General features: G+C 43.9%; 1 protein-coding gene and 1 long non-coding RNA gene across 11 annotated transcripts in view; one reads left to right on the top strand and one right to left on the bottom strand.

The window, feature by feature from the left end:
• LOC308584141 (uncharacterized protein) overlaps positions 1-7854 on the bottom strand; it is a 26852-nt gene extending 18998 nt beyond the window's left edge. The window contains exons 1-2 of one of the 6 annotated variants that reach the window (XM_081188890.1): positions 7717-7854; positions 2025-2196 (exon numbers count right to left, since the gene is read on the bottom strand). In XM_081188890.1, coding sequence (XP_081045016.1) covers positions 2025-2082 — 58 coding nt within the window. In that variant the 5' untranslated portion in view covers positions 2083-2196; positions 7717-7854. Of the gene's footprint in view, positions 1-2024; positions 2197-2384; positions 2649-7716 lie in introns of those variants that run through there. The other 5 variants (XM_081188891.1, XM_081188886.1, XM_081188888.1 and 2 more) reach the window with 5 other exon arrangements.
• Positions 4924-15892, top strand: LOC308584181. Of its 5 annotated transcripts, none has more exons than XR_014006589.1 (6): positions 4924-5290; positions 5955-6336; positions 10175-10277; positions 10739-10874; positions 13462-13612; positions 15460-15892. It is a non-coding gene; the product is annotated as an uncharacterized lncRNA (long non-coding RNA). The 5 variants fall into 5 exon arrangements; XR_014006590.1 differs by having other exon boundaries at positions 4926-5353; positions 6021-6336; XR_014006591.1 differs by lacking the exons at positions 4924-5290; positions 5955-6336 and adding an exon at positions 7949-8147 and having other exon boundaries at positions 10175-10282.

Raw genomic sequence — 15892 nt, 5'->3', positions numbered from 1 at the left:
GGAAGGTTTCTGAGTGGCTTCAGCTTAACACATGCAGACCCCCTCTTCAGACATTCCTGCTCAAGACAGGAGGGTCAGAGGTGGAGCTATGCAGGTTCATTGGATAGGGATAGGGCAATCCAGCCAGGTGGACAGGGTATAAAATCAGCAGCAGCAGCAGCAGCCACTGAGAATCGGGGGAGAAAATTGTGAAACTACCTAAGCTTCAGTTTCTGAAACAATGCAGAAACAAAAAAAAAGCCATCCTTCAAGAGTCATACTTCTCTTAAATATGTGGTGTGGTTTCAACCAGCCTTGGTAATGGATGCCAATGAACTGAAAAGCTCAGTCCAGATCAGACTGAGGAACTGTTAGTGAGAGATTGCTTGCTCTTGATGGGGTTACACTTCCTTTGAAGGAGCGGGTACGCAGCTTGGGGATACTTCTAGATCCACTGCTGTTACTTGAGGGTCGGAATGCAGAGTGCCTTCTGTTAGCTTCAGTTGGTGGCTCAGCTGTGCCCCATCTGGGCAGGGATAGCCTAACTACTGTTGTCTATGCTCTGGTAGCCTCTTTACTGCAACACGTTACACATGGAACTGCCTCTGGAGATGGTTCTGGAGCATCAGCTGGTGCAGAATTCAGTGGCCAGGTTGCACACTGGGACAAAATGATTTGAGCATGTTACTCCAAATCTGACCCAACAGCACTGCCTGCAAATTGATTTCCAGGCCCAATTCAAAGTGCTTAAATGGCTCAGGACCACAATACCTCAAGGACTGTCTCTTTCATATGAACCTACCCAGACCCTCTGATAACCCTCTTAGGCCCTTCTTCATGAGCTTCCTCCACGAGAAGTCTGGAGGGTGGCAACACAAGAATGGCATTTTCTGTGGTGGCTTCCCATTCATGGAATGCTCTCCCCAGGGAGGCTTGGCTGGTGCCATCATTATATATCTTTACATGCCAGACAAAAACTTTCCTCTGTTAACCAGGTCTATGGCCTTTAACTACCTGTGGCCTTTTAGAAGTGGGTGTGATGTTTCTAAGGTGTTTCTCTACCCCCCCCCCCCCCCGTTTTAATCCTTCTTTGTGGGTCTGTTTGTATGTTTGGCTGGTTTGTTGGTTTTGATTTACCATGGGTTGACTTGGGTAAAATAAAATGACTAATAAATTCAATTATTATTATTAATAATAGCATGGTAATGTATGCATACATTGGTAAAATTGCACACTAAAATACATTATATTACAGGGAAGTTCATGGAATTCAGAACTATGGAGAAATGAATTTAAGATTATGGAAGAATGAGAAACCAAAATGAAATGGAAAGGTTTGTACATCCTTACCCAACACACTTTACATGCTTTGACCCCCTACCCCTCATGTTTTTGAATGTTTGAATAGGTTATTGACTTCTATTTCCCTTGTTGCATAACTCCTTTATTATTTTAAATGTTATTTGTTAATCAAAGAAATGGTAAAAGATAGAAGCACAAGGAAATAAAGAAATGCTCAGTGGTTCAGCAGGTTGAAAGCAGCACAATAGCATCATTATTGAACTTACTGTTCCAAAATGTTACCCAAATAAATCCAATTTTTCCACAAATCTGTTAAGTTATATTATTTTGTAAAAAGTTAGCTTAATCATAGTTACCGTGAAACAAATTTTATCAGTACTCCTGTGTGATGAAGATGGTGATGATAGCCCACCCTTCACCAGTAGGTTTCAAGGTGAGTTGAAGCAATTTGAAATCCAGTTACAAACACATCACAGTCATAGGAACAGAATGGGTCCTGAAAACACACATCTCAGGTGTCAAGAGGTGTAAAGGGTTGCATCCTCCTTGTTTGCCAAAAGTGGTATAGTGAAGATGCCAGATGCACTTCTGTTGGACGGGAATTCCACAATTTAGGGGCTACAACAGAGAAGGGTCTCACTTGGGCAACTATCAGATGTTGCCCTTAACTCTCAAAGTCCTAACTAGCTTGGGACCCAGAGCTTCATTTTGTTTAGAACAGCTTGAAACCCATAATGTCTTACCTGGAGAAGCCCAAGATATCAATAAAAGAACAGCAAACAAAAGCCCAAAGAACTTCATGGCTGTTTTCCTTTGAGTTCTCTGTTTTTCTGTTGCAACCAAGCCAGGTGAATTGGTGATGGAAGCTCTGAGGGGGAGGCAGGAATGGATCAGATGAGGATGAAACAACTGAAACTCAATAAAAACAAGAAAGAGATTTCAATACATGTGTAGTAACATGCAGAACTGATTGAGACAAGTTGGTCCATCAGCTCCAGCCAGGTTGGCTGATGTTGATGGGATTTGGAATTCAACAACATTTTGGAGGGTGGGAACAGATTCCCCATTGCTGTTGAAACACACTAAGCACCTTTGAATCTTACCTGCCAACTTCAGCTAGTCCTTGCACATCTGCCTGTCTGTGAACAGCAAGAACAGAATTCCTAGAAGGGGTTTGAATGCAATGCTATAAGGAACCAGACGACAATATGGTCTCTATGGAAGCTGCTTCCGAAACTGAGCTTCTGTTTTCAGACACAGTAGTCCTCTGAAGCTTGGTTGCTTGGGGAAGGGTTCAAGCAATGAGGACATAGAAACCATGTCTTGCTTATGGACTTCCCAGAAAATTTTGAATGACTAGCTCTGGAAATAGAATGCTGAAGCAAATAGACTCTTGACCATATTCAGCATTGTTCTGCTTATGTTCTTAGAACATAAGAAGAGCCTGTTGGACCAGGCCAAGTGCAGCATCCTGTTCATGGGCAGCCAGATGCTTGTGGGAAACTCACAAGCAGGATTTGAGCATGAGACCTATCCTGCAGTTTCTAGCAATTGATACTTCAGAAGTATTGCTGCCTCTTAACTGTGGAGGCAGGGACTCGGGTGGCGCTGTGGGTTAAGCCACAGAGCCTAGGACTTGCCGATCAAAAGGTCAGCGGTTCGAATCCCCACAACGGGGTGAGCTCCTGTTGCTCGGTCCCTGCTCCTGCCAACCTAGCAGTTCGAAAGCACATCAAAGTGCAAGTGGATAAATAGGTACTGCTCTGGCGGGAAGGTAAACGGTGTTTCTGTGCCCTGCTCTGGTTCACCAGAAGCGACTTAGTCATGCTGGCGCATGACCCGGAAGCTGTACACCGGCTCCCTCGGCCAGTAAAGCGAGATGAGCGCCGCAACCCCAGTGTAGGTCACGACTGGACCTAATGGTCAGGGATCCCTTTACCTGTACCTAACTGTGGAGGCAGAGCATAGCCATTATGGCAAGTAGCCTTCAATAGTCCTCTCCTCCATGGGTTTCTCTAATCATCTTTTAAAGTCATCCAAGTTGGTGGCCATCACTCCTGTAGGAGCAAGCTCCTACATGATAAGCCATGCATGATAAAGTACTGCTTTTAATCTGTCCAGAATTGTCCAACATTTGGCTTCATTGTACATCCACAAGCTGTAGTGTTATGAGAGAAGGAGAAAGACTTTTCTTTATTCATTGTTCCATGCCATCTTTATTCAAAAAACTTCTATTATGTCAACTCTCACTTGCTTTTTCTCTAAACTAAAAAGTCCCATATGCTGTAAACTTTGCTCACATGGGAATATGGTTTCTGGGACCTCACAACCACATGCCCCATGTCATTTGTGCCAACATGTACCATGACCACTGCTGCCACTCCATAGGCAATATCCACTATGCTTGCTCCAAGCGGTCAATTCACCCTGCCGTCTGTATTGATGTTCTGGATTACCCACAGCCAGGATCCCTCCACCTACAGAGAGTATCATTGGCACAAAAGGATAGCTGTTTGTCCCACAAAGAATGAGTACCTTCTCAGGAAATGTGCTGTTTCCTTATACCCTTACTCTTCCTGAATGCAAGGGAGCTATGGTTGTTGGAGTGGGACACAGCTATAACTTCTCTGACTCTTATTTTTTCCAGGCCTCAAGGGAACAAACCTGTTCCTGTAGAGCCCTGAGCTCATTGTACCTTAGACACACTCGGGAACAATATATTTCGGAACCTGGGGCAAACCACAAAATGGCACCTTTCACCCCACTAGACAGGGAAGAAGAGAGGAGTGAAGATCTATATCAGGAACAAGGGGAGTGGGTGAAATTAAATCAACCCAAACCAATGGCTGAAATTGGAATTGTGGCAGGGGGAAAGGGGTCTGATGTGAATCACGCAAGGGCAGCTACATGATACTTCCTGCAGAGTATAATTGGCATGATGTTTACTGACTTTTGAAAGAATGAGTTTAATGGATGTGGCATTATGTAAGCACATTATTCTAGAAGTAATGAGGAAGAGGAAATATGGGAAGTATAGGAACAGGAAGAGAAGAAATTAAACATTAAGGTGAAGTGGTGCAGATATAATTTTAAGGTGAATTTGTCGCATTGATATTAACTTTTCCTCCAGTGTGCTCAAGACTGCACATGTCCTACGGTGCCCAGACAAACCCCTATCAAAGAAATGACAAGTCCTAAAAGTGCATACCCGCACAAAGGCTGCTATATCCCTAAACTCCAGATCAAGTTAAAAAAGTGCCTGTCCTAATACCAAGCGTTGGGACACCAAACTTCTTGCTTGTACAACTATCTACTATAGGTAAAAAGGTAAAGGTAAAGGACCCCTGACAGATAAGTCCAGTCCACAGATGACTCTGGGATTGCAGCACTCATCTGGCTTTACTGACCGAGGGAGCTGGCGTTTGTCCACAGACAGTTTTTCTGGGTCATGTGGCCAGCATGACTAAGCTGCTTATGGTGAAACCAGAGCAGTGCACAGAAACACTATTTACCTTCCCGCCGGAGTGGTACCTATTTATCTACTCGCACTTTTTTGGCGTGATTTCAAACTGCTAGGTTGGCAGGAGCTGAGACTGAGCAATGGGAGCTCACCCCATCATGGGGATTCAAACCACCAACCTTCTGATCGGCAAGCCCAAAAGGCTCAGTGGTTTAGACCACAGCTCCACCCGCGTCCCTATCTACTATGGGTATTACCCATTTATTCATATTCCATGCTTTCTCTCTTTCCAGATTCCAATTCAGGGGCTAGCCCTTCCATGAAGCAAACTGAGGGAACTGCCTCAGGCAGGATGCATGTGGGGGCAGCAAAATGGCACCCCCATGGACCACTGTTTGCCTATTCACCCCCTCCACTGGAAACCACAGGAAGGGAGAGTACAGTTGTACCAAGGTCCTGTTTGGGGGTTTCACACATGCATCTTGTTGTCAACTATGAGAACAGAATGCTAGACCATTGACCTGATCCAGCAGGCTTCTTTTCTCATCAGTAAGTAGATCTGCAATGCTCCTGTTGCCATCTGCACTGGAATCCATGTAGCAAGAAGTGATGGTATGTAGGGCTGGATGATATATCAACATATCATACAAAACCAGTTTGAAGTTTATGTTGTGATATCGGTTTCATAATTTTTGACCTGGCAATATATCATGAATCATGGTGTCTCTCTGTGTATTGTGCAAAAATCACAATGCAGGGGAAACCATGAAGCCAGGCAATGCCTCTACATAGCTCCATCCTTATTTCATACAGCCTGATATATCGTGATATATCGTGATATATGATGATATATCAGACAGTGTGATAAATTGTTGTTTAGGTGGTGATATATCACACTGTTGAAAACCAGATATTGCCCAGCCCTAGATGTTTGCCTCTACATAATTTAATCCTTATTTCAGACATCATGATATATAGATATACCACAATGTTTAGCTGATGATATATTGTGATGCTGAAAATCAGATATCGCCCAGCCTTAATGGGGAGAGAGGAGTGCGAGTGAAGGCCCTATTCTTTTCTCAGGCATCATCAAAGAAAAGCACACTATGTTTCTCTGTATGCATACCTATCTAAGCTTCTGAGATTGTGTTCAGTTTGTCCTGCACCACCCACTTCTCCACATCTCAGGTGGTGACTATGTGTCTTTCAGAATTACCCAATGCACAAAAAAATCAACAGTTTAAGATGTCTGGCTTTCACACAACTTTCATTCCAGAATATGAGGATGAACAACATGAAAACTCATCTCTCTGAAAATCTTTCAATATGGATGTTTGCTGCAGCTAGGATTTCAACAGCCCCAGCAATGGGAAACCTTGAAAATCTACATTTGTTTTTGTGACATAAGAACATATAGACCTTTGGCCTATTGTGGGAGAAAATATGTGTCTTGCATATGTGTGTTTCCAAGGCGATGAAGGATCCACAATTCTATTATGTCATCTGGCGGGATTTTATTTCCCATGCTTCAGAAATCGATGCGCAATTTCACCACATCAGCTCAGGAAATATGGATGCCTTGATTTATATTGGTACGTCAACATTTCTTTCTCCTATTATTTATTGTTTGTTTGTTTGTTTTGTGTTTGGTGTGATGCAATGCCCTACTTCCACAGTCTGAGGTTGATAATAATGGCAATTTAAATGGGGAGGGGGTGTGATGTTGTGTGGCCCTGGAGACACATACCCGCAATTGCAATGGCAAAGCAGTTTGTGTGACCACCAACATCTTCTTTGTTAACTGCAGTAAAAAGGGGGGGGGGTCAATTCAGTGTATATAATTTTATCTCCAGAAGGAACACAGCATGCAGTTCTGATTCATTTTCGAAACCATTAAAAAGCAATGGTCTGTGGATGACTGTTTTGGAAAGCCATATAAATATTTTGTTCCTGGGATTAAAAGCACCATAGCAATCCCAGTCATTGCAGTGGCTGAATTCTCAGTAAAAGTGCAGTACAGTAAAAAACAATGAAAGTCTATTGGCTTCTCTTTTCTGTCCTCTCATGGATGGTTTTAGCTCTACCAGGTCTCTGAAGAAACAAGTTAGTGGTTTATTGTATGTACCTGAATGACCCCATTTGTCAATGGGTTGGCATACGTTCGGAAAAACCTGGACATCTCCTTTTGGAGGAGGGGCAACATGCCCATCCAGGTGGATTTGTACATCTTAGAGGAAATGTCCAGGTTTTTTGGGTGGGTGGCTTGGGCGCAGGATGTTCTCACATCTCGCACATCTCAGCTGCTGCCAGCCTGAGCCGAGGAAAGAGGTGCACAAGCTAGGTGGTGGCGGCCCCTCTCACCTGTGTGCCTCTTTCACCAGCTCAGGCTGGCAGCAGCTCAGGCTGCCCTCTTTTTTGCTCTTTGAGATATGGCAACCCTAATTTATCAGTCAAAATATGGGCAGAACTTTTGAAAATAATAATAATAATAAAAATACTCTTTATTAATTTTGCACATAACTTCTGAAAACAACCAAACAAACACAACAGGGGAGAAATGGTTAATTACATTTTGTAGGACAGTACAGTGGTACCTCGGGTTAAATACGCTTCAGGTTACATACGTTTCAGGTTACAGACTCCGCAAACCAAGAAATAGTACCTCGGGTTAAGAACTTTGCTTCAAGATGAGAACAGAAATTGTGCTCTGGCGGCGCGGCAGCAGCAGGAGGCCCCATTAGCTAAAGTGGTGCTTCTGGTTAAGAACAGTTTCAGATTAAGAACGGACCTCCGGAATGAATTAAGTACCTAACCCGAGGTACCACTGTAAATATAAATGATATAAACGGCTAGTGCATCTTATACTCCACAAAAGGAAAGCAAACCTTGGAAATAAGCTGAAAATGAGGGGAAACGGGCATGCGTTAAAAATAATAATACAAAACTCTACAATTCATACCATTTTCACTTACACCATACTTATTCCAGGAGAAGTAATAGAAGTGCTTTAAAACACTCGCCCCCCTCGCTGCCTGACAATAACTCGAGAGGGGAGAAGTTAAGGCTGCGCACCAGATTCAACCAAATCGCAAATTCAGAGGAATCCATTTTCTCACCAAGCTAGGCCACAGTCAATCCGCATGACAAATAATCCAGGTAGCCAAGAAACAGGATTCTACTTTGTGACATCAGAGCAGCATGAGAGAGAGAATGGTCTTCACGTAAGACATTCCTTTTTAACCCCCACCCCACCCCATTTAATTCCTGAGCTACTGGAACAATGTCAAATGTTTGTTTGTTTGTTTTATTTTTACTTTTTTAAAAAGACACCTCTACAAATACAATATAGGTACAAATTTTTGATTCGGATAATTTTTTCATCTCAGAACTTGAACTGGAGGAGGTGAGCTACGATGCTGCTGAGATTTCTTAGCTGAGAAATACAAGTCTTGGGAGTGGGGAGACCAGAAATTCTTTACTCAAATCACCAGGAGAAGACGGTGACACCTAAATTCTTATCTGGGGTGAATTTTAAGCCAGACAAGTGAGGAATGCAACTCCCCACCTGCCTCCCAAAGTAGACCTCCTCAATTATTTGTACACACACACAAACAAACAAACAAACAAGCACACACGACCAGATTTAGGTTTGATGAGGCCCTAAGCTACTGAAGATAACGGGGCCCTTTATATGTCCAGCTGTCCTTTGTCAACAACAAATTGTCACTGTTTTTTTGTGTTGAATATATGCTATATGGTCATTTATGGACCTAATAAGTATCTAAAGCCATCTGCACATGTTGCCATGCAATCAGTCCATGCAGAATGTAGGCACCCTATACAGTGGTACCTCGGGTTAAGAACTTAATTCATTCTGGAGGTCCGTTCTTAACCTGAAACTGTTCTTAACCTGAGGTACCACTTTAGCTAATGGGGCCTCCTGCTGTTGCTGCACGATTTCTGTTCTCATCCTGAAGCAAAGTTCTTAACCCGAGGTACTATTTCTGGGTTAGCGGAGTCTGTAACCTGAAGTGTCTGTAACCTGAAGCATCTGTAACCAGAGGTACCACAGTATATAGAAAGGAGCAAACCAGTGATATTTCAGGGAGCAGGTTAGCAGGCAAGGCCCATTACTTACATCATAGGAGCCTACACAACACAAAACACTGTTGCTGTATGTAGGTTTTTTTCCATTTGTTTTTTATCTTATATTTTGGAAATGTACACCCAGTTTTTTTTCCTTTAATTTTTTTGGGGGGCCCAAGAGCGTAGGGCCCTAAACTATAGCTTGTTTAGCTTATATGTAAATACAGCACTGCACACACACACACACGCACACTCCGTTCCATGCTGCCTACCTAAGCTGGGCTTTCTGACAGTGGCCAGTGGAACTAATGAAGGAAAGAAGGTCGTAGACACACAACCTAAGAGTATGCAAGATAGCAAGGGGCCAAAGAAACATCCTTTCTATCTTCACAGGTGACATCAGGCAGGAAGCAGAATCACCCAGGAAAGGAGGGATGTGGTTGTGCTGGGTGGATGAACTTTGGTACCTAGGAATATTAATGGTGATCAGAGAGAACACATATGGGAAGGACCACAGATCAATGACAGAGTCTGCTTGGCTTACAGAAAGTCCCTGGTTTAGTTTGAAATGCTCTCCATCTGAAATCCTGGCATGTCACTCCCAGTCGGTGTAGACAACATGGAGTTAGCAGGACCAATGGTCTGAGTTGGTATAAGGCAGCTTTCTGTGTTTTCCCAGTTTGACTTACATTCCTTTGTATAAAACAAGCCCGAAGGAGGCCCCCAACACACTCACAGGTCCTTGTATGATCAGTGGAAATAGTTGGTCCTGTCAAATATTAACCACTCTCAATTCCAACCTGATAATTGCCACCTGCCCAGATATTAACTTGTCTGAATTAATTTTAAGATGTACAGTGGTACCTCAGGTTAAGTACTTAATTCATTCTGGAGGTCTATTCTTAACCTGAAACTGTTCTTAACCTGAAGCACCACTTAAGCTAATGGGGCCTCCTGCTGCCGCCGCACCGCCGCTGCACGATTTCTGTTCTCATCCTGAAGCAAAGTTCTTAACCTGAGGTAATATTTCTGGGTTAGCGGAGTCTGTAACCTGAAGCGTATGTAACCCGAAGTACCACTGTATTTTAGTTAATTGATGTCTGTTTTTATGCATATTGTGTTGTTTCTATGATGTTAGCCGCTCTGAGCCTGGCCTTGGCCGGGGAGGGTGGGATACAAATAAAATTATTATTATTATTATTATTATTATTATTATTATTATTATTATTATTATGTCCCAAATTAAAGAAGGGGGAGAAAATTTATTCGGTTTGCATTTAAAGGTGAACTTCTCTCCAGTTCACAATTTCCGGTTTCTTCTTGGCATATTATTGCTTTTTGCAGGACTATGGCCATTGGTAGCCATTGTGCCCTGTGAGTGTTGGGCCCATGGGAGTCTTTCGACTTCTCATATTTGCTCTTTCATGGATGAATCTTGCTGCTGAAGGTAAGGTGTGTGCTTCTGTTTCTCTTTGTAGTTATTAATGTTAATGAACCTAAAGATATTGAAAAATGGATTATTTCTTTTTAAAGATATATTTTTTTCTCCTTTTTCCTCTTCTTTTTCTACTTTTTTAAATGTCTGCTTTTTTGGTATTTTTTATCACACTGTTTTTCTTCTGTGTAAAATCTCAATAAATATTTTATTTATGAAATGTCTGGCTGCTTGAACTGAGGTTCCCGCTGGGCTGAGTTACCATGGAGCCCTGAATGAAAATGAATATTGCTGGTCGTCTTTGATGTGTGAAATATTGATTAATGTAGCGCTGTTTTGTAAGGACGAAATCCCAAATGATGAAATCCCAAATTACCACCACCACAGCATTATTATTTTTTACATGGTCATTAACAACTTCTTCTTCTTCTTTCCTCTCTCCCTCTCTCTTTCTGCATTGGCAACTTGCATAGATAACCCATTTGATCCAAACCTCTCACGTGACCTACTCATGTGCTGGCTCGATAAAGGATTATGCTACAAGCATACCTGCCCTTTATTTTCTAGGACTACTGCACCATGCGGCAAACGTGCAATTTGCTGCACAAGGTAGACAGCCTTCAATATTACTCTTGCAGGTTTGGAAATGCTTGCCACTATTCTTTTTAGTGGTCATATATTCCCAGCTATGTCCATGTAGTGCTTCCCTGTGATGAGTGCCTCTTTGAACATAGCTGAACTCTTTAATTTTCCCCTGTAGGTAAAAAAAACGGCTCTAAGATTTGGAGAGGGATTGGTGTTTGTGGGTCTATATAACATTTGAAATACAGGTAGGCCATTGTCGGTCCAATCTCACCTGCCCCCAAGTTTTAAAACACTCCCCTTTTATAGGGATCTGTCCTAGATTTGGCCTGGAGAGAATCGGGCAGATTTGGGTTTCAGCCAAATTGAGTGAAGCAGTGGCATAGCTAGCCGCTTGGGTGCCCAGGGCAGCACACAAGCCCTGCAGCCGGGGGTGGAACGAGCCGATCATGGGGGGCGTGGCAAGCTGCCCATGGGGGCAGGGTGAGCCAAGGCAGGGCACGCTGCATGGAGCCTCGTCACCGCCTCCCCCTCAGCTGTAGGCTGAGGTGGTGGACAGACGCTGTCGGGATTCACAGAATGCTGTGTGAGATAGTGAGTCTGCAGGCTTCAGTTTGCTAGCTGATGCAACTGGCTGATGCAATCAGCCTGCAATACTTTCTAGGCCGAATCGCCTCCCCACACCATGTCCGCATGTGTCTAAACCTGCAGAGTGTTGCTTTGCAAGTGCATTCATGAGCTGGTGAGTGGAGGGTTTGAGCCTGCAGGGTGCTGGTTTGCAAGGGGATTCCAATCTTCCTGGGATCTGCTTCCCTAGCACATTCCCTGAAGGGAACAGGCTGGTGAAACAGTGTCATCACTGAGGGGGTGACAAAATGGCCAGAATATGTGTTTTTTAAAAAAATAACTCCCTGCAGGAGCACTCTCCCCTCGAGTGATTTCCAGAAACCAGAAGCATTGCTTCCTCCAACTTTGCAGGCAGAGCACAGCCTTTATGGCTAGTAGCCTTTGACAGCCCTCTCCTCCATGAATCTGCATAATCCAGCAGCTTTTAAAAGCCCTAATTAAGCATTAACCTGACTCCCAATTTGATTCAGGACTGGAACCAGGGAAGCGGGGCTAGGCAGAGCCCTACACTTTTGTACTTGGAATATTCAAGGGCAGCGTTACAGTCATGGCCTCTGGCCTCCACTCCTGAATGATTGTCAGGCTTGAAGCTTATAATTCTCAGGTGTTTTTGCTTGGAGCAGTGGCGTAGCGTGGGGGGTGCCAAGGGTGCCGGCCGCACCGGGTGCAACATCTGGGGGGGCGCGAGTCCAGAGGGAAGGGACAAGTTCCTTCCTCCGCCGGGCTCCCCGCCGCCACCACCAGCCTTGCGCCCTAGCGCGCGCGCGCGCGCGCCCCGCCACCGCTGCGGCTGCGCTCCACTCACTGCTCGCAGGAGGAGCAGCCGCTGCAGCAGCGCCGACGCCGCCACTGACGCCTGGCCGGCACGGGCAGCCTCCGCACCCCGACGCGCCGCCGGGCCTCGCCGCGCCCTGCGCTCCCCAAAAACCTCCGAGAGGAAGCCGGTGGGCGGGCGAGGCCCGGCTAAGCCTCTCACCAGCGGGTTAAGGGGCTTTCGGTTTTAAAAGGATTAGCTTGGGAAGGGGCGGGGGGGCTGCTCGCCGGCAAGCGCCTGCTCCGCGTTTCCAAAGGCGCTCGCCATCCGAGGGACATGGAGCGCTTGCAAGGAACGGGCTCCGTGGAGCAGGTTAGGAAGAGATCCCTTCCCTGGCAGGCCGCCGGCTTCGCCAGCTGTTTCCCATTCACGATCAGGAGGAACTTCAGGCTGCTTTCAGCTTTGGTAGAGGGAATCTAAGCAAGGGGATGGAGCCGGTGCCCTGAGGAAAGGCGGCAGCATTGGGTTTATTTTTAGTTTAGAGAAAAGGCAAGCAAGAGGCGACAGGAGAGAAGCCTGCAAAACTAAGGCATGGCAAGGAGAGAGTGGACAGAGAGGAAAGTTTTTATCCCTCTCTCTGTACAATATAACTCGTGGGCATCCAGTGAAGCTGAACGTTGGAACAGTGGCGTAGCGTGGGGGGTGCCAAGGCTGCCGGCCGCACCGGGTACAACATGGGGGAGGCGCGCTCGCACTCGGGTGCTAAAATCCACGGGTTAGGGGGCGCAAATTACTTGCCTTGCCCCGGGTGCTGACAACCCACGCTACGCCACTGGCTTGGAGTATTTGCCACCCCCTTCATCTGGCCAGTTATCATACAGATTCTGCTCAACGTAATGAGTCAATAGATGTTTTATTGTGTTTTGAATATCTTGTTGGAACCCACCCAGAGTGGCTGGGGAGACCTGGCCAGATGGGTGGGGTATAAATAATAAATTGTTATTATTTATTTATTTATTTATTTATTTATTTATTTATTTATTTATTTATTTATTTATTTATTATTAACAAGAGTTTAATGCCCAAGAATATTTTCAACAGCCTATTTCCCCCTTGATATGTTCATGGATAATATAACTCACACAGGCCATCATTCTGACTTTCTCTTTCTCTTTCTTTCTTTCTTTCTTTCTTTCTTTCTTTCTTTCTTTCTTTCTTTCTTTCTTTCTTCAGCATTGTAACAAATATGTGGCTGTGTGGATTTGGTAAAGGTTTTTGCTCAATGTGGTACTGCCCTCTCAAGCACTTTCAGTTTGGAATATGTGGCAGAGGAAGCCCATGCTGTGTGAAGTCCATTCCAGGAAAGTAGGCCAATCTCTCCAGGGTAAGTCCAGAGAAATGTTCATAACTATCCTTTCCAACTCCCATCTAAGTGCATTGCCAGGAGAGGTAGTGGTGGCCACCAACACAGATGGCATAGACAAATTCATGGAGGGTAAGGTTATCAAGTGTCTACTCATCCAGCAGGGCTCTTTCTAGATTGTTGTTGTTTTGTCATTTAGTCGTGTCTGACTCTTCATGACCCCATGGACCAGAGCACGCCAGGCACTCCTGTCTTCCACTGCCTCCCGCAGTTTGGTCAGCTTCGAGAACACTGTCCAACCATCTCGTCCTCTGTCGTCCCCTTTTCCTTGTGCCCTCAAGCCTTCCCAAACCAGGGTCTTTTCCAAGGAGTCTTCTCTTCTCATGAGGTGGCCAAAGTATTGGAGCCTCGGCTTCAGGATCTGTCCTTCCAGTGAGCACTCAGGGCTGATTTCCTTAAGAATGAATAGGTTTGATCTTCTTGCAGTCCATGGGACTCTCAAGAGTCTCCTCCAGCACCATAATTCAAAAGCATCCATTCTTTGACAATCAGTCTTCTTTATGGTCCATCTATCACTTCCATACATCTCTACTGGGGAAACCATAGCTTTAACTATACGGACCTTTGTCGGCAAGGTTATGTCTCTGCTTTTTAAGATGCAGCCAAGTGAGAGCTGGACCATAAATAAGGCTGATTGCCAGAGAATGGATGCTTTTGAATTATGGTGCTGGAGGAGACTTTTGAGAGTCCCATAGACTGCAAGAAGATCAAACCTATTCATTCTTAAGGAAATCAGCCCTGAGTGCTGAGTCCTAGATTGTACTGTATCCTAATTCTGATTACTATGGCACAGAATAATTTCCTTCATTTTGCATTTTTTAAGTGAAAAGTTTTTATTTGCTTCTCACAGATTGGAATGCAATTATAGTGATTTTTTTTCTCTCCAGATTTTCCACTCCTCTGAATTTTATTATGGATTTATTGATTCAAAAGATGCACCAAAGTGCATTCAACGATGTGTATTTTAGCATAAAATGTACTTTATTTAGATAGTTTATGGTGGTGAACCTAGTTCTAGTCAAAGGGCTGGCTGTTTTCCTTTCTGGACAAACTTCCAGGGGCTACTAGCCAATGGAGTCCAGAAGCAAACATGGGTATGATCAGAGGCAAAGGATGATGGAACATATTATTATTACTAGAGGGCTGCATTTGGATCCTGGGCCTGAGGGTTCCCCATCTCTGGTGTATTTTGTGACAAAGTATTTGCTTCAATATACATTTTCAACCATTTTCTAGCCCAATTCCCTGCAATGCAGGAATCTCAACTAAAGCATCCATGATACATGGATTTCCTACATTGCAATAGGAAAAATTGCTTTCAGAAATATGTATATCAGACAAATGTACATACCAAAATAAAAATAAGAACATATATTGAGAGGGGGAGACATTAAAAATGGATGTAGGAATGAGGTGACCTGAATTTAAGATGAGGAAAACCAGAAACGAAGAGAAGCCATTATAGACAGATTCTTCAACATTTTAGTGCAAATCATTTCTAGTAAACACGTTTTATATGCATCTTTGCCTAAAGCATACATTTTTGCAAGCAGTTTCTCCTAATATGCATGCTATTTTCACTAAAATATGCATATTCACGCACACTTTTCTCCAATACATACATTTTTGTAAACCATATTTGGCTGAAAAACTGCATCAGAAAATTCAAAAAATTTCAAGCAAAGGTGGTGTTTCATTTCTTACGTCACTTCAGAAAGCGTGGATTGGATCACTGTACCTTTAAATGGAAAATGAGTCAAATTTCCCCTCCTGGCCAGCCTCACCTAACCCATTATATTCTTTAATAGGGTGACCAGAATGCTGCGGGTATAACCAGTCAACAGCAGAGTTTATTAGGACTCCAGTGCTGAAGTCGGAAAAGTCTCAATAAAGAGAATTATGGGTGGCATCAGCAGGTTTTGATGAAGAATAAAAGAGACAGCAAACCACCTGGGATCAAAATAGTGTAAAAGAAACAGGAAAGATGAGACTCAGCCATGCTATGGCTTAGAAGAATTTTTCCCATTTGGTCAAATCATATTTTGAAGCAAATGGACACCTGAATATCTCGAGAGGTGTGTGTGTGTCTAGAGCCTTCTCTGATTCATGTACTCTACATCAATTTGCTTGGACTCCCAAGGAATCTTGCCACCAGGAATTCATATCTTCAGTTATCCATTTCATTACTGACACAATCAATCAACCAATAAACAATTTTGATGTGAAATTGCTTTGCTGAAA

The sequence above is a fragment of the Podarcis bocagei genome (assembly GCF_964188305.1).
Source record: "Podarcis bocagei genome assembly, chromosome: 3".
Lineage (NCBI taxonomy): Eukaryota > Metazoa > Chordata > Lepidosauria > Squamata > Lacertidae > Podarcis > Podarcis bocagei.
Note: the sequence above shows the minus strand (reverse complement) of the source record. Positions and strands in the feature narration are given on the sequence as shown.